Raw genomic sequence first — 26,208 nt, 5'->3', positions numbered from 1 at the left:
TCAAGAAGATATTACTGATTCACTGAGGGAACCTCCTGGACTGTGAGTGGCAGCTGTGTAGGCGTTCCAGCAGATGTCTGAGTAGTTGAAGTTCCCCATGAGAACCAGGGCCTGTGATTTTGAGGCTGCTCCCAGCTGCCTGTAGAAGGCCTCATCAACTTCCCCATCCTGATCAGGTAGCCTGTTAAATACATCCACACTAGTGTCACACATGCTAGTCTATCCCTTAATTCTAACACACAAACTCTCAACTTTCCCCTCATCCTCACCTGGGCAGAATTCAGAACATTGCAGCTGCTCTTTCATATAAAAAGCAACTCCACCACCTGACCTTGCTGGCCTGTCATTCCTAAAAAGGACATAGCTGTCCATGACCACATTCCAGTCACATGAGCTGTCCCACCATGTCTTTGCAATTGCCACCAGTTCATAGCCCCTTGCCTGTACACAGATTTCCAGCTCCTCCTGTTTATTCCCCATGTTGTGTGTATAGGTATACAGGCATTTCAAGTAGGAGGTCAATCGAGTAGGATTCACCCCTGGCACTTGTCTCAACTCTAATGGGCCTGGTTTTATCCCCCTCCCCCTTTAAAATTAGTTTAAAGCCCTTTCTATGAGCCCTACTAACTCATTTGCAAGGATCCTTCTCCTTTGAGACAGATGAACTCTACCTGTCACCAGACCTCGTATCATGAAAAATCCACCATGGTCAAAAAAACCAAAGTTGTGTTGGTGGCACCAGTCTCTGAGCCACCTGTTAATCAGTTGAGTTGCCCCTATTTGTCCAATATTCCTCCCTCCCACGAGAGGGATGGAGGAGAACATTACTTGTGCTCCAGAGACATCTAGCATTCTCCCCAATGCCCCAAAGTCCTTTTAATTAGCTCTCTGTAACCTCATCAGTACCAACCTGCATTATTAACAGCAGGTAATAGTCAGTTGGCTGCACCAGACCAAAGAGGTTCCCAGTAACATCTCTAACCCAGGCCCCAGGGAGGCAGCAGACCTCTCTGTGGGATGGGTTCAGTAGACATATGAGGCCTTCAGTTCCCTTCAGAAGGGAATCACCTACTACTATAACTCCTTTTCCTTTTAATTGAGGCAGTCCCAAGACATGACAGTGACTCATTCACCCTGAGGACTCTCTCAAGTGGCCTTACATCTTCATATTCCTTTGCCTGACCCTCAACTTCCAAAGCCCCATACTTGTTGTGCGATGGCAACTGCGGAGGTGTGGGTGGCCGGGAAAGGATTTGTCTGTCTCCCCAAGAAGGGACTTGTATCCATTCCCCTCCACCTCTTAGGTCCCCTCTTAACCTGGCTAGAGGACAATAGGGGATCCTGTACTTCTTGTGAAGGCTCAAATTGTTGCTTGCATCTCAGATATTGTAGATTCTCAGCTTTCAGGGACAAACGACAAAACATTAAAAAATCAGCTTTGAATCCTCAGGAGTTTTGCTAAAGACAGAACAGCTACCCTACCTTGTTGAAACAAAAAATTATGTCATTTTCTTTAAGTCTTGTATTTAAGCTCTGTTCCCTTTAAACCTGTCCCTTTTGCTTTCAATTTCTTTTCCTCTTCTTCATTCTCCTTTCTCTTTCCTATTTTTTCTGTTTAGCCTAATTCCTTCAGATGAATTCAGATAGAAAAGCCCTGCATTGCCTTTAACAGATAGGTCTATGGCATTGATGCATGTCCTGCCACATCCTTACTCTGTGCTGGGACCAGAAACTCATCAGCAGCCTGGATTCAATTGTAATGAACAATGACCAGGGATAAGCCATGCTGGACTCTAGCATGACCCTTCCTGGCTCAGAGCAGCAGGTCCTGCTCAGCAGACGTCTGGACTTTTTTTCCTATGTCATAGGTATAGCCAGTAAAAGTAATGGCAGTAAGATGAATACATCATTTGTTGCCCTCACACTGCTCATTCAGATCCTATGTGTTCATTCTTATCCTCTTTCACTGGTGCCATCTTGCTCATTTCCACTGGAAAGCCATCTCCTGTGATCGCTCCATATAGTGCCCAGGACAATGGTCAGTCATTTTTAATTAGTTCTTCTATATGTCAATAGTAAGAGTAAACAGTAGCAAGTGATGAGTTAATGGATTAATAAACAGAAGATTAACTGGACCATTCCAGTCCTTGTGAAAATGCCATATGGTACTGAAGGATGACATGTGATTAAGACTTGGAGTTCTCTGCATTCGCAGACTAAGAATTCCTTAGCACTCCTCAGTGGCTCTCTAGGACCTGAGGAAGACAACAGGAGTGTTATTTGTAGTCACTTTGTAAATGCAGCTAGTAACACCGACCAGTCTTTCAACATCCCACTGAAGTCTTTCTCATGTTACCTTAAAAGCTCATCATTTGAGGTGGCCTCATTTTAGATTACTGTATACCTTGCAGACTAGAGGAAAGCATGGAAGAGATGAGTACTGTGCAAGTTTAGACTTATCATATGCTCCTCTTCAGAGCTTCCTTTTAAAAATGTTTTATAATGGATGTGGAAGGGCTACAGGGTAAGGAGAGAATACTGAACTAATACACCTTATAAACTAGTGTAAGGTGAGAGAAGTAGTTTATCACAGCAGTTTTTGTTCGTAAATGCTATTTAAGTTTTCAAAGAGGAAAGTCATTTCAGAGCCTAGAAATAAAACACTGCAGAGGACAGAGGGGAATAGTTGAAGCGTCAAATACTAAGAATGGTGCATCCAACCAATACCCAATCATTTCACCACAAGAAAACTTATTATTCAGCTACTATTCATGAAAACATTGAAGTGAGACAACTTTTACAGAACTGTAAAAACTACATTATAAACAATTGTCCCAGGAAAGACTGCAAGAAGAAACACTTTGCAACTCATTCGTTCACTATTATTTTTCAGGGACAAAAGAAGTCCAGATCCAGTAGCTGATATAAATCTTTCATATAATAAATCTGACTCCAGTGAAATCAGGGTAGTAATGTTGATTTGCACTCCCTGAGAATCACACTGCTCACCGGAGGATAGAACAGTTGAGGCTGGAGGTAATCTCTGGAGACCATGTAGTCTAGCCCCTCATTTCAGGCTGTTTTGAATCTATTTTAAAGAGAATCTGTTTTAAAGAGGGTAAAACCTGAAAATTAATTACATATTTGATCCATTTACTCTTGAAAGATCCATCGTGACAGCTCAAGCTCTTGAGAAGAGGCATAGATGAAGAGTAACAGAGGAACCCTACCTACAGCACTTTGATCTCCATGCGCTCAATGCAGTGCAACAGTGGAACTGTGCAGCAAAGCCCCCAGCTTTGCACAGACTCCAGGCTCACATACTCTCACCTGCCTACCAGCTTGAGTCCTTCCTCAAGAAATTCCAGGAAATCCCAGGTCTACATCCCGGCCTAATGGTAGTCTGGAAACCAGGCCATAACTTGGAGCAGGTTGCTCAAGTTTATAAACACAAGTTAACTGATGTAATATCAAGTGGAATGTTAAATCCAATTCTTGCAGCAAGCTGTGGAAGGTTTGCTGGATCAAGCCCACAGAAAAATGCAATTTGATAGACTAGAAAAAGAAAATAGATAAAATGAGGACATTTGGGACATTTAATAGGAGACTGGATAAGTTATAGAAAAACATGCTGTGGAAAGCAATCTTGCCTTGGTCCTTTGGGAGAAACTACATACACTAATAACAGCTCTTCTCCCTCCACTTTATTCTGAAAAGTGTCTGAATAAAAACGGAATTACCTTACTCAACAGAACTGTTTCCTATATATGCAGTTTTACTTACTAGCATTAATAATGAGAAAAATATCCTTATTATTACTTTTTTCCCCTCCTGCTTACATTGGACCAATACAGTCACTAGTGACTCAAATGAACTGTCTTGTGATTTGACAGCCCTCCACAAAAGACAGATTTATTTTGTTCCCATTGTACTTGCAATGGCAGCTTCTAGGAATAATAAAAACTGGATTAGAGTATAGAGAATCCTTATTAGCAATATTGATTCATAAAGTAATAAGAACACACCTTGTCTTTCAGCTCCCAGGTTAGTACAGCATGGCTGACAGCTGGAGAATTAGACCTATTTACACAAAGTGAATCAGATCAGAAAGTCATTGGGACAATGTCATTTCCACAGGGTACCTTTTTGAAGTGTAGCCACTAACTGGGTCCTGTAAGTGGCTGATAATAACTACTACATTTCATGGCTTAGATTGATCTTAAAGAAACCAGAAAATATCATCTGTAAATATGTTGGATTTCTGAACTGGAATAAAACCAGAAAAACAATCTTAACAGAACACAAGGGAGTAGAGCATCTCCCTTCCGATGAAAGGCTGAGGTAGCTGGGGCTCTTTAGCTTGGAGGAGACTGAGGGGTGACCTCATTCATGTTTACAAATATGTAAAGGGCAGGTGTCAGGAGGATGGAGCCAGGCTGTTCGCAGTGATATCCAGTGATGGGACAAGGGGCAATGGGTACAAGCTGAAACATAGAGGTTCAGAAGAAATACGAAGAAGAACTTCTTTCCTGTGAGGGTGAGGGAGCACTGGCACAGGCTAAACAGATGGGTGGTGGAGTCTTCTCTGGGAACATTCAAACCCTACCTGGATGAGTTCCTATATGACCTACTCTAGCTGGTCCTGCTCTGGCAGGGGGGTTGGACTGGACTATATGATCTTTTGAGATCCCTTCCCATCATTGAGATTCTGTGTGTGTGGGTGTGTGTGTAAAATAGCATTTTGTTAATCACCTTGAAGCTGAAACCCCTAATTAAAAAAATAAGGACATTTTCTTAAAACTGATAGTAGCACTCAGATATTATTGGGATGATGCTTCTGTTTTGGGAAGAATCTTTCAGAAAATGAGATGTGAACATCTCAAGTTGCCTGTAAATTAACTAGGCAAATGAGCATGTTCAGTAAGAGGGAAATCCAGTATTGTTCCCCATGCAACTTTATATGAAAGCCGGAGAGTCTGTTTTTTTTGTTGGTGTTTTTTTTATTTTATCCTTTTTTTTTTTTTTTAGGCTTTTTGGCATTTGTGGATTGTGGTTTTTTGTTTTTTTTTTTTCTTAAAAAGACAAAACAACACTACAGTTAAATTTATACTAAAGAGCTGACAAAATCCCTATGCAAAGTATGCAATGTATTTGCTGTACTCTAAAAGACAGCCATTGTAAACAATCAAAAATTGAAACCAACACTCAGAAAAGACTTTAGAGAATACTCCGGGCACATTTCTGAGTCTTATACTATTTATGAGCCAACAAGGCATCCTTGACAAGCAGACGAAAAACCATGCTCTTAACCTTTCCTTCTACTCTTTTGTCACATCCCTGCTGAATTGAAACCTTACAGGGACAGTTGAAATGAGTTGTTTCTTTTTTTGCTCCCAAAAAGTGTTAGTTGGCAAAAGACAACACTCAATGGTACTTACTATGGTCATAATAGCACCCATCTGAATGTCCAGCACAGCAGTGAAGAAAGTCCAGTTTTAAGGGCTTTATTAAAGAAAACCCATTCTCATCAAACTGCATCTCAGTATCTCTGAGAGGCTACAAGCATTACTGCAACTCATTAAACTTCTTTATAGTCCAGTGTGTTACAACACATTACAGAGCAATGATAAATAAATAACTGCTGATTTGACACTGCTTTCAACTGCTGAGCAATTCTGCTTTCCTCAATGTTGCAATTAATGTCAGCAGTTAATGTCTTAAGTGGTGGAATTGGAAACTCGACTACAATAAAGAAATGCAGTCAAGTCTCAACTTAAGGATCTACCCAAACTGCAGCACGACATTGGTTCAGCTGTCCCCGTCTCAGGCTGCAATTACAGTTCTGTTGGTCAGAGCAGCAGAGGCATCATTTGTCATCCTAAGGAAGGCTAGAGTGCTGTGAAATTGGGCACTTTGGAAAAATGCAGCTGTAGCAGAACATATGTATAGGTAAGATCATGAAATGAACTGGCTCCAGGCCAGCAAGGAAGAAGAAAAACAAGGGAATATAAATGAAAAAATTCATAGAATATTGTACTCAGAAGATGCTCCTATCGATATATTCTGACCAGCTTTAAAGGTCAGGATGACAACGATCTGTCTTCTCTGTGGAATAGCTTAATCAATTTCCAGCTCTTTTTTTCTTCTGTTAGCAATGAGTTTACATCTTTCAAAGAGATCTTCTATTTAGTTTTTGCTATTTAATTGGTCTCATGTTCCTGTATATCTCTATACAGCTGCAGCAAACAGAAGGATATATACATGGGTGTGTATGCAGAGACTGTGCTGTGTAGGATATGAACTGCTCAGCTATGCTCTGTAGCTCTACTGTCACTAACAGAGATTATTATTCAGCTCAACAGACAGTTTACTACTCCTGGAGCAGAAGGAAGAACCCGTCTGTAGCTTTACCACTACAGTCAATACAGGAATGGGCAGAGGCTGCAGAACAACCACTATACAACCATGAGAACCCAGCAGTCCTTCCTCTTTTTGCAAACACTGAACAGATCCATGAGGAGACACATACTCCTCCCCTACAATGTCAGGACAGACACACTGCAGAGTGACTGAGCACTTCAGCAGCTCTAGGAAATGTATCAGCATATGTCCAGTATCAAAGAGTCAGTTACAAAACTTAATAGTTTTCAAATACAGCATCTCTTGCCCTCTGGGTAAGATCAGGGCATCTTATCCCAATCCAGCAGAAGATGACCTGGCCTCATTCATTGTGATTTCTTGACAGCATGGAAGCACAGATCTTGACTCTTGAGAGAACTCCAGTTGCCACATCACTTGTGATGCATGATCATATTAAATATTGGTTTACATTTTCCTCTTTCCCATGGAATAAACAGTTAACAAGGTTACAGTCCTTATTTTCAGGGTAATTAATCTCATGTTCCATTTAATCTAATTTTCAGCTCCTGAGATGTCTATATCTATGTGCCTTCTTTATTTAATGGCAAGAAAAACCCCTTCCAACCCCTACCATTCTATGATTCTGAAGAACCAGCACCAGAGCTGTTCAGTCAACCTACAAGCTTCATGAAGAATCAAGATCCTTATACACAATGTAGCATTATACCACAAGACTTTCATCACAGCTGATGAAAGACAAAACTTTCTTGTGGGCTGCACCAAAGTTGTGAATCAAAAGCCTACAAGATCATCACATATATCACCATCTTTCCTTCCCAAAGTGAGGCTCCCAAATCAAAGCACCTTCCTCAAGACAAGTTAAACCTGTAACAAATCATGTCTAATATTGGTTTGAAGAGATATAGGTAACTCCCTCAAGTAGTGATGCTTATCTGGAAACAATAAGACGGAGGCGGGTAAGTCCATGTAGGATTGGTGTAGGATTTTGGCAAGGTATACATTAATATCTGTCATCAGAGTTCTCCAACACCTATGAAAAAAGTAATTGTCTTGATCAATTCCGTTTAACTTTCTACATCATTTGCCTGCTTTCTTTGCAAGACACAGAACACCGGAGGACAGAGGTCAGAGGAAATGAAAGTCATGGACATGATCAGACGCAAGACTCGTATTTTAGAGTCAGACTCAGATCAGATAAAATGAGAATTCCTGAGGGGCAAACTACTTTTAAAATATATGAGAGGCCCTCCTTCCCTCCAATGTTTTCTTTGTGTACATATGCCTGCATGCATATGTATACCTCCATAATGAAAGCTTTTCCACTCATATTTATGTTAAGGAATGAATAAATATAAGTTACACATTTATGGTTGTAATACATTCCTAATGATTATGTCTTTTCTCACATTTGAAGAGCAGAACAAATACAAAGGCAAACATTACCCTGATATATGCTTCATTATAGAACAGACTGCAGAAACAATCAGCAATATGCAACCTCTTGTAAAGAAAAGTGACAACCTTCCTACCCTCCCCTCATCTCAATATTGCTTTTTTCTTCCTCTCACCTTCAGACATTAAACAATGTTGATGCTGTGCTGTATATTTTCCTTCACTCACATGCAACTGGTCAAGACAAGGTGCATATATCCAGAGGTTCAGGTAAGATATGGTTGTATTATGCTGTAAATTTAGAGATACAGAAAACTGATGTGTGTAATATAGAAAGAAATGTATCTGCCTGAATTTCGGTTTCTTTTCACTTCCATATTGTGAGTAAAGATTTTAACCATACAGCTTTACTTTTAAATAAAATACATAAATGACTCCCAAACAGCTGGCCTACTTAACACTACTATGTAAACATCTGTTCACATTCATGCATGCAAATAAGTACATCAGCTAGCAGGTCTCTTAGGCTCAGATTAGTCTTTATCAAGCCCTCCCAGAAACCACTGGAGTGGAGGCCAATGACTATGTGAAGACAGAGGAAAGATAATTCTTACGCTTTTTTGTGGTGGTTTGTTGTTTTTTTTTTTGAGAAACAATCCTTGGAGAAAAGATGTATGACAAGGAAAACAAAATCTCAGCTCCCATGCTTTCTATGTTTCAGTATGTTTGTTTTAATGGAAGTTTTCTTTCCTGTCTCTTTGTGGCAGTTTCCTAATTCATCATACACTTTACCAGCTTGTTATAGAAATGGACATTGTGTCAAATTTTTATTCCTCTTTATTCAAATAATCTTTTGAAATTGCCAGGGATCCTAGCCCTGCTCCTGATGAACTAAATGGGATTCTTGACATTGACATGAATGGAAACGGGACTAGCCTGGCTGCACGCCTCATTAGAAACACAATTCTATAGCACCCTCTAAAATTCTGCTGAACTCTCCCTTTCAAGCAAATAAAGCAAGTAAACTCAGAGGCCATGAAATGTCACTATTACATTTTGACACTTAAACTGAGGTACCTGATGAATTAGCCATCTTCTTGCCAGGCATCTTAGAAAACTGCAGCCCCTGAGGGATTTCCCCTGGCCATTACCACTTATTGCAAAGTCAAAGAGAGAAAGCTAAGGTTATTGTTTTGCCTGTGGAATCAAATATGCTGAGAGAGCATGTTATTCCCCAGACTTACAGGTTTATTGCATTTCTAATTCACACCTAAGGTCACCATATGTCAAGTGAGTATGCATTCTGCTACCATGGCTACTGTCATCATTTTAACTCTAATGCTAAACAGTCTTGGATTGGAACAATACCATCTTAGAAACAGTGTGATTTAGTACTTGTAGCAGAAGACTGGGCTTCTGATTAAAGATGGAAAATCAAATGTTCTGGTTCTACCTTTGTTTTTCTTAGACTCTCCAAAATCATTCGAGTTAGTTAATTGCTCTGGACCTTTATTTTCACATCAGAAAGCCAAAAACCTAAAATCCCTGAATAAACAAAATAAATAAAGCTAGTACAACAATTGTTTTGTCTATTGAGAAAGATTAATAAATGAATCAATCCATGATCAAATCACATTTAGCTTGTAAAACTACAAGGTAAGGTTTGAAATCAGTTTCTTGTGACTCTATACATTTATGCCACAATGATCATGCTTCCCTGTGCATAATCCATTAATGTGGATTTAGCCACACAATTGTCATTTCTTGTCATTTAAGTAGTCTTACAGTTAAGCAGCCATAATTGTCCTTTGGGTGTTATCTTAAATACATTAAAAATGAAATTGAATGCTTTCATCACATTATAGCTGGGACACTTTTTCAAACTAATTTCTATGTCTGTGAATTATTCATAATACACTTCAAACGGGCTCTTCTGGATAAGGTAATTGACCTTGTCTGCATGAAGCACCTACTACCTTGCCTTGGGATAATTAAATCTATGTTGTGGACCATTATTTAAAGGTAATGTCTTTTCATTAAGTTAGGTAATATATTATCACTCAACTAGTCACCTAATTCTGCATTTAGTGCATTCAAGTTTTTGCTGTTTGTCATGGGTTACACTCATCATAGCAATATCTCAGATTAAGTAGCATGGTATAACAGTAAGACAGTATTCTCTTGATAAATGGAAGTTGGACTTTGAGGACTAAAATTTCAAGATTTATCTCTGTATTTGGAACCTCCATTGGCTGCTCTTGGTTTTTATTTTCTTCTGTGAGCGAAAGCAATAATATATGTCTATTCAGTAAAAAAGTGTCATGTCAAAACTCAGGTACAACTTACATACCAGGTGGCAACAGCTATATAAATCCACATATTGTTAAAGATTAAAGGAGCTCTGAATCTATTTTGGTCAGTCACTGACAAAGTCCTCCTGCATGGGTAAACTCTTGAGTGGCACAGCAATCTGAAGAAGCTCCTGCATCAACCTCTTTCCTGGCTCTGAAAAATGGCCAGAGGTGGTATTCTAATTTATATTGCATCACCCCAGTAACCAGACTTAAAGATGCTTCTCCATCCCCCTCAGCTGGAGTTGTGCAGGGTATACCTGTGTATTGTATCACAGGAATGCAGTATTGGCTTTTTCAGTCTATTAGTGCTGAAGTCCTTAGACTCTGATTGAAATAACAAGCTACAGATGAACTTTTGAGCTTCTTACACTGTTTCTGTGTTTTGTAGTTTGCTTTACACTTAAGAGGAATTTGATGAAAGATGCAATAACTAAGGAGATAATGCATCGTTTTACTTGACTGAATCAGCATAAGCATACTGAATCCAATGAAACTGGTCCTGCATATCTGTGAACTTTTTATTTTTTAGTTGAATCATTTGATATTGTAGCTTTCCTCAAGCTGTCCATTAATAGAAAGTTATGATCGGATAGTTAGAAAGCTTTTTAATCACATTATACAAATTACAAAGCACTGTTTTAGAGCACAGAGGTAGACAAGGGCATAAAAAAGACTTCAAGGTGTTGGAGTAAATGTTTACTTTGAAGACCTTTGGCTGAATTCCTATTTGTATGAATATTCAGGAACAAGCTGTTCATGCCTCAGGAAGATTTCTGTAAACACAAAAATCTCAGTATTGTAGTCCAAAGTAATATTAAAAAAGGATGATGAAAACTATCAAAGTGAAATTTAAATAAAATTTTGTTAGGATAGGACAGAAACAGCTACTATGTATTATTTTTCATCAGCTAAAACAAACTAGCCAAGGAAAGTATTGTTCTAAGCAAGATTACCTGCAACTGGTCTGTCTGCTAAATCATATTTCATAACGGTCTACTGCCTTCCGTTGTGTAACCAGAGTTGTGTACTATACATTGATAGCTCCTATCACTATAATATGATTATGTTTACCCATTAGTTTCTGCTTTTGTGTCACAACCCAGAAACTACAATATTACAATGGTTCTAATGGTCTGTTTCACTTTGTTCATTTACCTATTAATTTTGGCAATGGCATATTTCATGGAACATAAATTTCATCCTCTGAAAACATGACAACCTGTATTACAATATGGTCAGATAGGTTCTGGAGCTTTGCTCAGAAGTAAAATGAATTGTCCACGGTGGTATTTTGGAAAGAACATACCTCCCTCTGGAGGTATCAGTTGTATCTAAGGTGATTACTTCAGCAGTTACAGGATGTAATTATTCACTCAATAAAATTCTGCTTCCATTAAGCAAGTACTTCTAATGTCCTGCAGATTGACTGGTGGCCTTAGTATGGCTCATACAGACAGTAAACAAAATGCAACACAAGCTCTTTGTCCGAATCGAGCACATAAATGTGCACTGGGAAGGAAATGACCTAGAAAGCTGTCACTGCTTTGAAACTGGAGACTCTGGGAAACAGGACCTCAAAACAGAACCTTCCCTAGCCCAGCATTATATCTTATAACAGCAATACAGATGGATTGACTTTTCATAGCCAGAGAAAAAGCCAAAGTGAGCTGAAACAGAAGCTACTTCAGGAGAAGACATCTTGTTCTAGAATCGCACCCTCTGATGTTATATTGGCATTCAGTAATGAAGATCTCTCTCTGAGGAGCAGTCCCTAAAATTCTTCCAAAAACCACAACATTCTTATTGGGATAAAATATGAGAGCTTGACATCACAGTGACAATGGAAGGTAAATAAATGTCCATGTACAGAAAAGCTTTACCTCAATGGGGAAAAGCATAATCGACACTAACATCTTGCAGCAGGGTTGACAATGATCCATCTATCCCAAGAAGTTAACTACAGCCAATCTTCAATCTTCTTTTTGTCCTAATGTGTTTGCACATAACTACATAAATATGCAAACACACAGTTTCCCAGAAAGACAGCACTTCATATCGATAGATAATTCTATGGACTGCACATATCAGACAAAACAGCAGCTAAAAGAAAAGTGTATTTAAAATAAAAATATCATGTAATTGATGATACTTTTTCTTCAAAATCACTTTTCAGATCTCTGCTCATTTTTAAATCATCCCATTGTAGGCTTGCACTGATCAGTAAAACAAACCTGTCAGACCTGAATTAGATTCAGTAACACAAAATTGAGAAAAAGATCAGCAAGGAATCGTTATCATATTTTCTTTCCTACCAACAAGTGCCACTACCAACATTTTGATGGTATTGAATGAGACAGCCTGAACAAGAAGAAGACTAGAAAGTGGTTACTGATTGCAGACTAAGCTACTGGGACCACTTTTCATGCACTATTAATGTTAATATATTGGAATTACTCTATATTGTAAATTAGACATGTAATTTTAAACTTTTTTGGCAAAGCAAAGATATGGGAAAGGAGGACATAGAAATAAGCATTGAGTATAAAGAAACAGACAGCACATGAAGCAGACAGGCACTGAATCCAGCACAGCAGCATGTGTCCAAAGGTCTAATGGATACTGATAAAGTTTAACTGAGTTTAGGATGTACATTTGGTTTAATTTTTTTGTTTCTATGATGAGGAAGAGACTGACATTTGTGTATCTGGGACCAGCTTGAGAGTTGGGCAGAGAGGAACCTCATGAGGTTCAACAAGGACAAGTGCAGAGTCCTGGACCTGAGGAGGAACAACCCCATGCATCAGTACAGGCTGGAGGTTGACCTGCTGAAGAGCAGCTCTGCAGACATCTGAGAATTCTGATTGATAACTAAACATGAGACAGCAATGTGCCATCATGGCCAAGAATTACAATGGTATCCTGGGATACATCAAGAAGAGTGTAGGCAGCAGGTCAAGGGAGGTTCTGCTCCCCCTTTGCTCTGATGAGGCTTCATCCAGAGTACTGTGTCCAGTTCTGAGCTCCCCATTGCAAAAGAGATAGGGAATTTCTGGAGAGTCCAGCACAGGGCCACCAAAATGATCAGAGGATTGAAGCATCTTTCTTATAAGGAAAGGCTGTGGGAATCAGGGCTGTTCAGCCTGGAGAAGAGGAAACTCAGGGGAGATCTCATTAGTACTTATGAGTATTTAAAAGGTGTATGTCAGGTGGTTGGGGCAACATTTTTTTTTCTGTAGTATTCAGTGACAGGACTAGGAGTAATGGACACAAGCTGGAACACAAAAAGTTCCACTTAAACTTTATAAAAAACATTTTCACTGTTCAGGTAAGGGAGCCCTGGCACAGGCTGTCCAGGGAGAGTGTGGAGGCTCTTTTTCTGAAGGTTTTCAAAACCTGCCTGGACATGTTCCTGAGTGACCCGATCTAGGCAGACCGGCTTGAGCAAGGAGGTTGGACTAGATGATCTTTAGAGGTCCCTTCCAAAGCCCTACATTCTGTGATTCTCTATATGCATGTATGTTAAACACTTAAAACAGAGAGAGCAACCACAAATTGTTTACTTTCCTAAAAGACAATATTAGTAGAAATGTAAATTATTATTGTTTCACTCGTGGCATCTTGGTAGAAGAGGTCAGCTGAGAACTCTTCCACCACTACTATTTACATCTTCTAGTCTCCTGAAGCAGAAAACATCACTCTCTGCACTGGCCTAAATTTGACAGAGAAATTAGTTTAATGTCAGTAAGACAGTTCAAGTCTAATGGAGCCCAAGATGCTCAAAGTAGGACAGACAAATGAAGCAGACAAATGGAAGTGTGATGAGAACACATTCCCTGCTGTGGTGCTAATGAGGGAGAAGGCACACTTTTCTGCTCAGGCAGCAGTACTGCTTGCCTTCTTGAATGGTGGACAGGTTGCTGTCATAGCTAACGACCCATTAATATAACAAGCCATGGATTAGCTGTTTGTTTCTAATTGTCATTACTTATTTATTGTTAACGATATGCTGTGTCCTAAAAATTAAACAAACTCTCACTGATGGTGATTAAGGGAATACTGGCTGGGATGGCCTGAAAAAATGGTGTAACTCTTCATCTTCTTTGAATTGGGTTCTTTGGGAACAAAAGTCCCAGCTTAACAGACTACAGAGGTTAAGTAAACTTCTTGAAGCATCATTTCACAGCACTGACTTCCTTACAGCACCACCAGTAACAGTTCATGCAATGACTTTGATATTCCAGGTTCAAAATCTGTTGTCTACATTTACATTTCATTTACCTCTCCTACGTTTCTTTATTAATATCACGGTACAAGCTCCCTGCATATTGAAAGAGATACTTTCTGTGTCAGTAAAATACAGGAGACCTATTCAGTTTGGACTGGCATATTTGTTTCTCTAGGTAAACTGTAAAGGACCTCAAAAAAAAAAAAAAGCCAAAACTAAAGCTTAATTCCAGAATTACTCTTTAGAATGAAAAAAAAAAAAAAAGAGTTATAAAAATCCCCACAGAAACATCCAGTGATAGCAGAAGTGTGTAGGACATATTCCACAGAAGCAAACCAGAGTTACCTGTACAAGCTCCTTCTTCACTACTCAATCAATCCCCACTTTGAGACATATTTTTAAATTTTCCTGACACCTTGTGTCTAAAGTAAACTCAAGTAATGATTCTCCAGTGTTTACTGGAGGAGTCCCAGGAAACTCATGTCCTCTAATGTCAGTCCAGAAGTACACCAGGTAGTGTTAATGTCCTCTCCTGCAGAGGGATCCAAGGAGGGCGCATGCTTCCATGCACTGCATCAGAAGCCTCTCACTGTATGATTTCCCATCACTTGGCCTCTTGACTGCATTGCCATCTCAGAGAAGCACAACAGAACTAAAGAAGTAGTGCAAGTAGCTACCATTCCTTCCCTGGTAGTTATAGCACACTTTACCTCACTGCCAGTCAAGAGGGATAGTATATGGTGAAAGAAATAAATTGAGATAATGCTATTCCCTTTACTCAAAGGTGCAGGCATACTAGATGCCAAGTTACGTCCCTCAGGTAGCAGGTTTTTATTCTGCTCAGATCATCCGCATTTTAATCAACTGTATGCTACTAACAATACAGCATCTTTAAAAATGACCTCTAAATCTCGCCCTACAAATAAGGGGTCGTGTCGTATTACTATGGTAAACTCTGTTCAAAAGTCTCTAAATGTAGCACAAGTTATCTAAAATTGTCCATGTGAGAGGCTGTCAGCAGTGCCACTTTGGAGGAGAGAGACAAAATACAGTGGTGAAACCCAGATGAAAAGTCAATCACTCTCAAGAAAGGGATCCTAGTTTCCCAAGAATAATTACAACATACAGTTGACATCTGACACTCATCCACTATTCCCTTCAATATGTACCACTTTTTGAGGGTGGATCACCCTGCTCTATTATTCTGTGCTGTGACAAATAGTTTCTGGTAATGCAATTACAATTTAAAGTTATTTTGTGCAGTGACAAATAGTCATTGCAATAATAATTTAAATTACCTGGAATTATAATTTGAAATTATATTTGAAAGGCATAAAATAATAGTGAACAAAACCCAAATGGTAAATGACTGAATGTTATGGGTCATGGTCACCCGATGGTACATTTATGTAAAAAAACTTTATCAGAATCTAGGTTTAATACTTCTTTCTCCATAAAGATTTATACTGCTCTAAAAAATGATGTCTCCTTTACATGAAACTTTGATGCCAATCACATCTCAAGCACTGTGGGTCACTTATGGTGAAAGAAATACTAGAGCCAGTGAAGATTTAAGAAGGACAACTAAAAGGACTTTAAAAGTACTGAATAAGTACAGGACTGTGATTCACAGCATCCTGTAATACCAGAACTCAGTGCACTGAGTAAAACATTAATTTAAAAGACATGGGGGTGGAAAAAAAGTAGTTCTGTATACAGCAATTAGGAAACTCCTGGAACTTGCCTTCCCAGGAAGCTGCAGAGGCAGACAATATAATAAAGTTCAAAAAGTTATTAGATAAATTTATGAACACTGGATCTGTAGTGGCTAGTGAAAGGGATTGGCAATTGCATATACTCTAATGCTCTTAACAGAACTATGAGTGATGGGAACATATTGAGATATGTGCTGAAGACATCCAAACTTGTTACCCTGAACTGCATATTTTCAGCAGCCACTATTGGATGTAGGACCCTGCAGGACAGTTCTTAGCACCTTAAGTCCTGATAGGACTAGAAGCCTCATCTGGAAATAAAGAGGGAGCCTGCACAAAAAGCTGTAGCAACACACAGGGCATAGATAAAACACTCCTGAACTGTCTCAGTAGCAGAAGTGAGTAAGTCTAAACACAGAAATTAGGTGTCCTGGTTTTGACTGGGATAGAGTTAATTCTTTTCCTAGTATCTGGTAGAGGGCTGTGTTTTGGATTTATTGTGAAAACAACGTTGAAAACACATGGACATTTTAGTTGTTGCTAGCTAGTGCTTAACTTCAGTGAAGGACTTTTCAGTTTCAGTGAGGAGGTGCACAGGAAGCTGAGAGGGAATACGGCCAGGACAACTGAACTGAACTAGCCAAAGGGCTATTACATCCCATAGAAAGTCATGCCCAGTAAATAAACTGGGGAGAGCTGATTGCCCAGGGAGGATTACTGCTCAGGGAGGCTCTGAGAATCAGTCAGCAAGTGAGCAGTTGCACTGTGCATCACTTGTCTCTTCTTGGGTTTTGTATCTCTCTCTTTTTTTTTTGTTTTAATCTTTTTCATTACAACAATTATCACATTTTATCAATATTACTATATTCATATAACTTTAGTTATTACACTGTTCTTAGCTCAACTCATGAGTTTTACCCGTTTTTTTCCAATTCTCTCTCCCATTCCATCTGTGGAGAAAGAAGTGGGTGAGCAGCTGCTTAGTGCTTAGTTGTTGGCTGGGGTTAAACCACAACATTAGGACATGCTCCCCACTGTGAGGTAGCAATACATCCTTTCCTCCAATAACAGAGGTACAAAATGCAAATGTAGTGGTTCACAGGTGAGGGCAAACAGCTAGCATAAGGGGTCACAGACCTCAGGATGGCACGTTATACAGCTTGGCACAGAGATACAGGTCTAGCTGGGAGGTAGAGGGGAGAAAGCTGCATGCAAGTCACAAAATAGTGAAACTTGACAGATCTTAAGAGGAAAAAGCACAAAGTTCAGGGAAGAGGTGCATAGTTTAGGAGAGATGTTTGAAATCGAAGCTTGAGGTTAAGTGGTGCAGTAGTTCTACTGGAAAGAGAAATATATAAAAGGGCAGGAAAAAACTCACCACCTATTTCTTTGATTTTGCTGTAGGACTGATCTTTTCTCAGTCCCTGCCTACACAAATGTGCTATGAACTTGACAAATTGTCAGCCAAGTATTATAAAATGAGCCATCCTGCCACTGATATAGCCGTCACTGTGTTAAGTCCTTGATATGGGGGATGTGAGGCAGCTTCCCAAATGTTAAGCCTGTGACTACACTAATGGTTTCTAGAAAATTGAGCAAATTCAGTCAGAGTGAAGGGGTTGTTTGGTTAATAAAGTGTTTTCATACTTTCAAACACCTTGTATGTTAACAATTTAAACATGCACACATGCACTTAATCTTGTACACGTACGTTTTTCCTAGGTATTTCCTGAGATGCTCCACGAAAAGGAAATCAGAGCCTCAGGGGCTTAAATATCTTTTCAGATTCCTAGAATATAGACACTACATTTAGAGGTAGGCTAAGTTTTCTGCCCACTCCTCTCTTGCTAGCTTGTCTTGGTCTGTGCTTCCAAGGATGATGCAGTAGTAAAGTCTGCAATCTTATGCTAAGAGTGTGAATGACTTTCCTAATTAATGCCAACTGTGAGATTTGTCTGGTTTTGTGAGTTATATTACATATATATGTAAGTTTTATGTATTTATACATAAACACAAATCTGGTTATATTCTCTAAAAGGCATGGAGAAATCACAAAAGAGTTGCAATTGCTGGTTATAAATTATCAGTTTCATTTGCCATCATCATGAGAAAGCCAGGTATTTCTTTGATGAACAAATGTCTATTGTACTATTCATAAACCTGAAAATCTGATGGCAAAAATGAACAAAAACGCAGATCAGGGCAATTTAATTTTAGATTTCAAAGACATGCTTGCAGCTAAGCCATAGTATGACAGTGAGAACTGATAAGGCTGTTCCAGACAGCAGGAGGTGGAGATGAGTAAACTCCTTTGCCAACTGCCAGATTGCATGTCTGACACATTGCAGATGTAAATCCAAGTAACTCAATGGGGAGAGTACACTGAGTTGCAGTCACTGGGGTTGTGTCTGTGTCTTCAGGGCAAGAAGTAGTAGGAAGAGAGGAAAGACAAATTCTTTGATGTAAACCAAAACAATCTTATGCAGGCTAAGCACCTCCCTTGGTCTCTCTCCGAGGCATCCCAGGATGCTACCCTTGTCCCTTTGTCCAAACACAGGATTTCCACCCCCCAACTTCAGCAAAGCTATGAAAGCCAAAGTAACAACATACATATTTGCTGGAGAATGTAAAAGGAAAGAGAAATCTTTGTATTGCTTCTCTGTGAAACGTGATAGTGTTTACACAGTCACAGAATGGTAGGAGTTGGAAGGGACCTCTAAAGATCCCTCCCTCTTGCTAAAGCAGGTCTGCCTAGATCAGGTGACACAGGAATGCATCCAGGGGGGTTTTGAAAACCTCCAGAGAAGAAGATTCCACAAGCTCCCTGGGCAGCTTGTGTCAGGGCTCCAGTTTAGATCCTGAAGATAAGGATTTGGGGTTTTGGTGCTACCAGCTGAGATATCCTAATCAAGTGTTCCATCTCCTCAGAAAAAAAAAAACAGAGCTCTAAACAAGAGGAAGCTCAGAAATGGATTAGATTCCTTGCAGGAAAGGAAACTTTTATAGCTCTGTCAAGATCAGATATACCTCTGGGAGATGTCCTTCCATCGAGCATTCACTGCTGGGCTCAGTCCAGAGGTATTAGTGAGAGGTGATATTCAGCAGGCTGGATTAGGTCATGTAATGTTTCCTGAAGGCCTGTGAATGCAGCATTGTCACCAATACATGTGCGTTGCATAGTGACATCTGAAGGAAGATCCCAAGTGTAGTTCATTAACCATAATTACACATTATGATACCCTGGCAACATTGAGAGAACAGAGTGCTTCAGGCATCCAAAAGCCTAGGCCAAATTAATAGAGAAAACTCAAGAGTTTTGATTTTTGTTCTCTTGCTCTGGCCCCAAATCAAACGTCCTCCAGTCACTTCTGGGCATATCCAACACAAATGAGAACCTTCTGCAGGGAGTCCAGCAAAATGCCCTAGGTTTATTCACACTTGTAGCTCATCTTCAAGTTTAGGAATGGAAATTCTTTAAATCTTACAGCTCTTCAAGACACCTATAGTATTCTGCACTATCAAGTCTCTAGGCTTTTCTATAATACAGCAGCAGTTCACTTCAAAATTAGTATCAATTAATAGAGCTATTTAAGGCTTTTGGGGAAAAAAAATGCCTTGCTATAGTTTAAAAACACTTAATACTCAGCTAAGAACAAATTGTTATCCAGATCTGTCATTTCAAGAACTCAAATGCTTTTTTTTTGAGCATGTTCCACATCTTTCCAAATGTACAGCCTTAGGCTATTGAGAAAGTTCAGGATGAAAAATTGAAAGTGTAATTAAAAAGTATACAATAGGAAGAAGAAAGAGGAAAAAATGATGATGTCTGCCCCATACACAGGACTGGATTGTAGATTTGGTGGTTTTTTTCTGATTTATCAGCTGGAGCTGTACTACAGCTAAGAGTTGTGCAATTCTTGTGTGATCTACTGTCATGACCACAGTGGCACTGTAGTAGCTGCAAAAACACAAACAGCCTCTTGGACACTGTCTCCTCGTCTGCTTCATTGAGAAGTCAGAGTCATTGAACAAGTGGAGAAGGAGCTGCCTACCACAAATTCCCTTAAGCAGTCTGTCAGTTGGTAGATCGCTTTAGCCCTGAAGAAGGTAAGTTTATATACTCTCAATATACACAAGATTATCAGTGTTTCTTCATTTCATTTTAGGAGAAATGGGTTTGGATTCTTAAGAAGTGTCCCCAGCTTTATAGAGACATTACATACAAGAAGCATCCTAAAATGTACCCATATGACTAAGTACCTCACAAAAATATGGAAAAGTAAACACATGCAGACCTGTTCTGATATTGTGGTTTTCATCCTTAAAAAATATTTTGGAAATAATCACCATGTGATTATATCTTTATAATATGTCAAGTGTGGTGAAGGATACAAAAGTCAACAATACTGAAAGTATTTGTAAGACATTAGTTCTCCTTCTTTATGAGCAATTATGCCTGCTTTCCCTTTGTATTCTACCCTGAATGCTGATATTAACACTTCATTCTTTAAAAAATGATTAGCAATACAAGTAGTTCTTGGCTGGTAAATTCCGTTGATAACACAAAACATACTTCACAGCTTTTAAAAATAAACTGGTTGTAAGTCAGCCTAAAACATTTAATGTCATAGTAACTTTGCTGGAACCAGGCAGGTTTTTGATACATCTCATTAGGCAGTGTATTTTTAATACAATAGGAACTCCCATTGCAAGCTTCTCTTAAGGCTTTCTGTGGGATTTCTTCTAACAATTTTAGATTTTTTAATGATAAAAGAATCACCAGGACTATATACATGTTACAAGGAACCAGATGAGACTTCGAAGACATTCAGAAGCCTGCTCTTAATGTCATTCATCTCTCTGGATAAGCAAACATAAAACCCCAGCCCAAGAGAACTGAGTGGAAGGCAGCCATCCTGAGCACCTACTGGAAATCTGGTACTGCAGAGAGACATAAACCCGTCAGAATCTTTCCGTTGTTGTTGTTTCTACATTAATTCAGGGCAAAAAACGTATTCCTTCGAGTTTTGCCCCAAAAATTGTACTACCAACCACCTTAAACATGAATTTCAAAGCTGGAGGACTCAAAAGAGGGTACAACCCTCCTCTCCAGAAACATCATAAAAGTCTGGGGCAATCTGAATGCTTCTTATTTTTCATATAATGTTAAAAATTGTAAATGACTAAATATATGCATTTACAATCAGTGAAAGCAGTTTTTGTGGGTTTTAAGTAGTATTTTCTATTGTAGAAGCTTTCAGAGCCTTTATGCACTTGAACTTACAGAGTGGAAACTCCCCTGCTGAGCCCTGACCCTCTTGCATCAGAGGACAGGAGCTGCACAGTGATACCCAAGAAGGTAAAAGGCTCTTCACTCTATTCTGTACTACTACTATTCAGTTTGGGTTTTTTTCTCCTCAGATGCAGTGCAGCCTGTATCTGATGTATAAACAGTAAGAGCTAACAAGGAAATATTTAGGATCATTGCACTTACTTGGAGTGTTCAGGAGACGTGACTTTTTGCAGTGGTAGGCTGCCTCCTGTTCGCAATACTCTGCACTGCTTATCAGGGCTTCAAGCTGCTCCGCACTGCTGTTGTAATTAAAGAACATGGTATATGGTTTCTCCACACCAGCTCCTTGGACTCTGGTTAGTCCTGTGTTGTTGTGCTGCACTGCAGTCCAGATCTTATCTTCTGTTAAATAGAATCAAAAAGGAAGTTAACAGTAAAAAACATGCAACAAGTAGGGAACAAAAAAACAACTGAAATCTAATGCTTGCCTGTATTTGAAAATGCATCAGTAGGACATTGGGCTTAAAAATAGTCAGTCACTCTATGATGAAGACCTACTACAGGTCAGTGTAGCCCACAGAGATGTTTCTCCCTGAACTAGCTCAAGCAAACACTACAGAACCTGATGAGCAAGAGGGAAGCTACAAGCTTCCTAGGAACCAGAGGAGATTTTCAGTGTCTTCTATTGCCAAGTATTTGAAGAAAATAAGATTCCTTTCATTTGGCTTTGGCCATAAGAGAAAAGATAGAAAAATATGGCTCATGGAAGCAACACTCTTCATTTGCAAACATAGTTGTATCTGAAAGTATGGCCCACACTGTTATAATAAGAAATGGTAGCAGAGAACTGTGGCTGGTGAGCTTGAACAAACTCATCACAAATAGCAATCACAAACTCTTCCCAGAAAGCTAAAACTAAGAGTATGTTCTTACCATTCACCTGAAAGTCAGATCACTCATTTGAGTGATCTGTGTATAAAGTGGAGTGGTGCCCTGCTTGGATTATGGTACAGAACAACATAGTGTCAGCATCTGTAGTTGACTGTAAATGTTGATGCTGTACCATGCTGGGGAGACCATTCTCATCTCCATCATTGCACTTACTGGCAGAGTAAGGGATTTTGTGGGTGACAAAGCAGAATCTAGGTTTAAGCATGACCTGCACCATAATAACTCAGCTCATGACCCCCATTGGGACTGGCATGATAAGAAAAACCTCGTGATTGGAAGATATGAAGCTTAATGGCGAGGCTGTTTCCTGGCTGACTGATGAGACAGCAACAGGTCAGATAGCAAAGACATCCTGAATGGCCGGTCTGCTGAGCAGACTCAGAAAGAAAGGCAAACTCTTTAATGAGGATTTTGTTATTCATGTTTCAACAGGGAAATCAGAAACCACATGTTTTCTGAACTGATCTTATAAACGGTGTGGTTAAATACTGAGATGGTTTTACCAGGTTACATGGTCTGAGTTCTTGCAGACCATGAGCTTTCCAGGTACTCTCTAATATCCTGGCATGACAAGCCCAGTAGCTTTGTGGCTACTGCAATAACACAGTTAAAGCATTTTTTGTAGAGCTACAAATACACCACAGATTATTTCAACTGAACTCTGATAGGTGTATAAAAATTGTAAATGGACTATCTGTGCAAACACACTCAGATGATTTAATGGGTTATCATTATGAAAGCATTCAGATGACAAGCAAGTAACAACAACCATCTGGAGACAATTTGAAGAGATCTATTGAAAGACCTGGCTACAAGTTATGGAGAAATTACTCTCCAAGTAATTTATGGCACTAACTGTAAAGACAGTTTACACTCAGCAAACCATACATTCAATGGCAGCACTCATCATTTCTGTGATGGTAGACAGAGAGAGTTTGGTCATAGATCTGTAATTTTGTGTTTCTTTCTGATTTCAGGATGCTTTTTGGGATCTCTTGAGTTGGATCTCAAAGAAAGACTGCTGCAATGTGAGATACACAAAAGTTAGATGTTAATCAGATGCAATTTTACAAATTTATTGCTTGTAAAACTTGCTCCAGTTGTTCTAATTACAGTCAATGCTGTAGCACAATACCCTGCACAGTTGTGCACATATATTACTTTCAATATAACATAATTAAATGACTTCATAACACACATCTTACACATCTGAAAGTGATTCTTATCAGCCAGAGTCTCTGTATTTTTTTGTTTGGTTCTCTCAAGGATTTTTTCAGAAGCAGTTGAGATTGATATAACTTTCCTTTCACTGAGGTTGGTATAAGTTTAACCCCTGTCTTCACTGAAAAATCTGCTAGAGACAAACATCAAGTTGCTGATACCATAAGTGAGATGTAAAACCAAGAGATGATGGAACAAATTCATGTCTGAATTTCCAGATGGGCAATCAGAATCTTCTCCTCACTGAGAATTATTAACAGAATTTTGAGAAGTTACAGAAAAATCTATGCTCAAAATAGTAGCTACAGTGCTGCCTAGAAAGTACAACAGCCTAACTCTAGAGCTTCACCGTGGTTAATACTACTGTGCTTTCCAAGCTGTGTACTTGTACACCAGGAGAGGTGCCGTGTGGGCACCTGAAAAGCATCAAGATCTAGTAATTTAGAAGCAATGAAGGATTGATAGGAAAAACTTATTAAAAGTAGCATAACATAAACCGATGTAATTAACTGACATTTGAAATGAGGTCAGACAAGACATCGGCCAACATGCTGTTAGCGACAAGCACTCATTAACAAGTATGTTAGGCAATGCAATGGATCTTTCTCCTATTTTTATCTGTGATTGTTCATTAATAAGAAGATAACAGCAGATTTTCCATCCTCCAGTTTGCAAAGGGAAAGGAAAAAAAAAATCAAGTTTCTTTCTGTACTCAAAGTAATTGTGATTTAGCAAGTACATCAGAATTGGCAGTTAAAAAAGAAAAAAAGTAATAGCAGAAGGGATGGATTCTGGAGTTACATTTCAGACATTTCCTAATCTACACACATCTGATCTGTTACGCTTATTACTGTTACAGATCATATCTGAGCTTTGCTGGTCAAAGATTCCCCCTATGCTCCATCTTTGAAAAAAGCTTCTGAAAAAATGTATGTTTGTCTTACTGATCTAGAGAAAGGAAAGCCACAGTCACCAGCATGTATGCCTCTGAATGGCAAAAGCTAACACCATTCAAAAGCTTGTTTCTTTTCCCTATGCACAGTTGGTGTAGAAAGAGCACAGAGAAACATATCCTTTGCAACTTTATTTATTGGAAATTCTTGGAAGTCTTCAGATTGGAAGGATGGCCCTACACATCACAGATGCAAGACAAAAGTGCTGATGATAACAATGTTAGAGTAGGAAAAGGAAGAGAGATATACTCAACAATCTCAGACATGCTCCTTCCCACTTCCCAGGGAATGAATAAGTACTTCCATTTTAGAAAGATGACAAGAGGAATACAGCAGCTAAGGTGCACAAAGTCACACCCAATGTGTTAAATGTATAAGGCGTCTACACCACAGTAAAGAATACAGAGAGTTCTTTATTTCAAAAGGACATCTCTTTCTTCATATGCGGCAAATGAGCCTGAAAATGATTTACACTTTAATTTGCTTTGGATGGAGTGGGAAAGCTGACTGCTCCCTCCTGCACCTCATCTGACTGAGGGAAGAGTAATGAAGAGCTAGAGGGCAGTAAATTCTTGACTATTTCAGGACAATAGCAAGACCATATGCACCTGTTTCCATAAATCAGAAAACCACACAAAAATAATACCAGCCTTTCTTATGAAGACCCTTGCCATTTCAAGTAAACTCTTTGGCTTTATTCAAGCACCATTTTCTCCACCTCAGATCTGGAAGCATTCAGAAAAATATCATACTACTTTCTCAAATTCACACACACTCGTTTAGCTAGTGCTGCTCCCAAAATACTGCTGCCTGCCTCAGAAGGAGGTAAAAAAATTATACCCTTAAGCTCAATCAGCATGTACTCTGAGGCCACCTGACAACAACCTGTGAGCTTGCATTTCAGATGTGTTTCAGGATCTATGTAAGAAATGTAGCTGCAATCTGAATGGGCACACAGACCACTACAGCTAGAAAGCAGCACAACAGCTGTCTGCAACTTAGCTCCATGACTTACTTGTGCCTTTGCAGAGGCACACCTCCACGTGGATTATGCTTATGGCTTTTGACAATGGGGCTTCAAATGCTCTTCCTGTTTCATTGTAGAAGGATTTTAAAAAAATCCTAACCCAACAAACAAACAACTTCACTATTTTGTTTGTTGGTTTTCCTTACATTTTTAAGCAGTGACAATGTAATCATAGATGCAAAGCAAGCTGAGTGCCACTAACTCCTTCTAGCCATTTCCATATCTGGAAACTGTTAAACTAGGCAGGTAAGAGTCTCTTTTCCTTTATTTCCACAAAGTAATTATCATTATCTTTTTACATCTGTCTGTGCTATATGTTTTCTTCTTGTTTACTCAATTTAATGAGCTTTCCCTATTTGTGAATTTGCAATGAGAAAGAAAAAGCTGTTCTCCAGGCAAAGGTCACTGTTTATTTTTATCTTCTATTATTCCACTTTATTATTTTATTGCTTTCTCAGCTTGGTAAAATTTCAAACCACATACATGCTGAAAGTCATTCAAAACCCAGTAGGAGAGTGCAGCCACATCTTCTACTGTATAACCTGGAATATTTAAATGCAGCCTTGAAAAACAGATTTCCTAAATGCTTGTTAAATTGTTCCATAATTCAAAGGTGACAATAGTTTAATTTCAGGGTAATGCTACAGCTTTATGACTTCACAGTTTTATTTAATGGTCCAATTTACTAGGATATTA

At 39.1% G+C, this 26,208-nt stretch overlaps 1 protein-coding gene across 1 annotated transcript in view; it reads right to left on the bottom strand.

Moving 5' to 3' along the window:
* The window catches only part of CNTNAP5 (contactin associated protein family member 5), a 219,257-nt gene that overhangs the window by 63,616 nt on the left and 129,433 nt on the right, over positions 1-26,208 (bottom strand). Inside the window, exon 13 of the mRNA XM_062005163.1 lies at positions 21,562-21,762. Within this exon, the coding sequence (XP_061861147.1) occupies positions 21,562-21,762 (201 nt within the window). The remainder of the gene's footprint in view (positions 1-21,561; positions 21,763-26,208) is intronic.

This window comes from Colius striatus, chromosome 11 (assembly GCF_028858725.1).
Source record: "Colius striatus isolate bColStr4 chromosome 11, bColStr4.1.hap1, whole genome shotgun sequence".
Lineage (NCBI taxonomy): Eukaryota > Metazoa > Chordata > Aves > Coliiformes > Coliidae > Colius > Colius striatus.
This window is presented reverse-complemented; position numbering and strand designations above follow the sequence as displayed.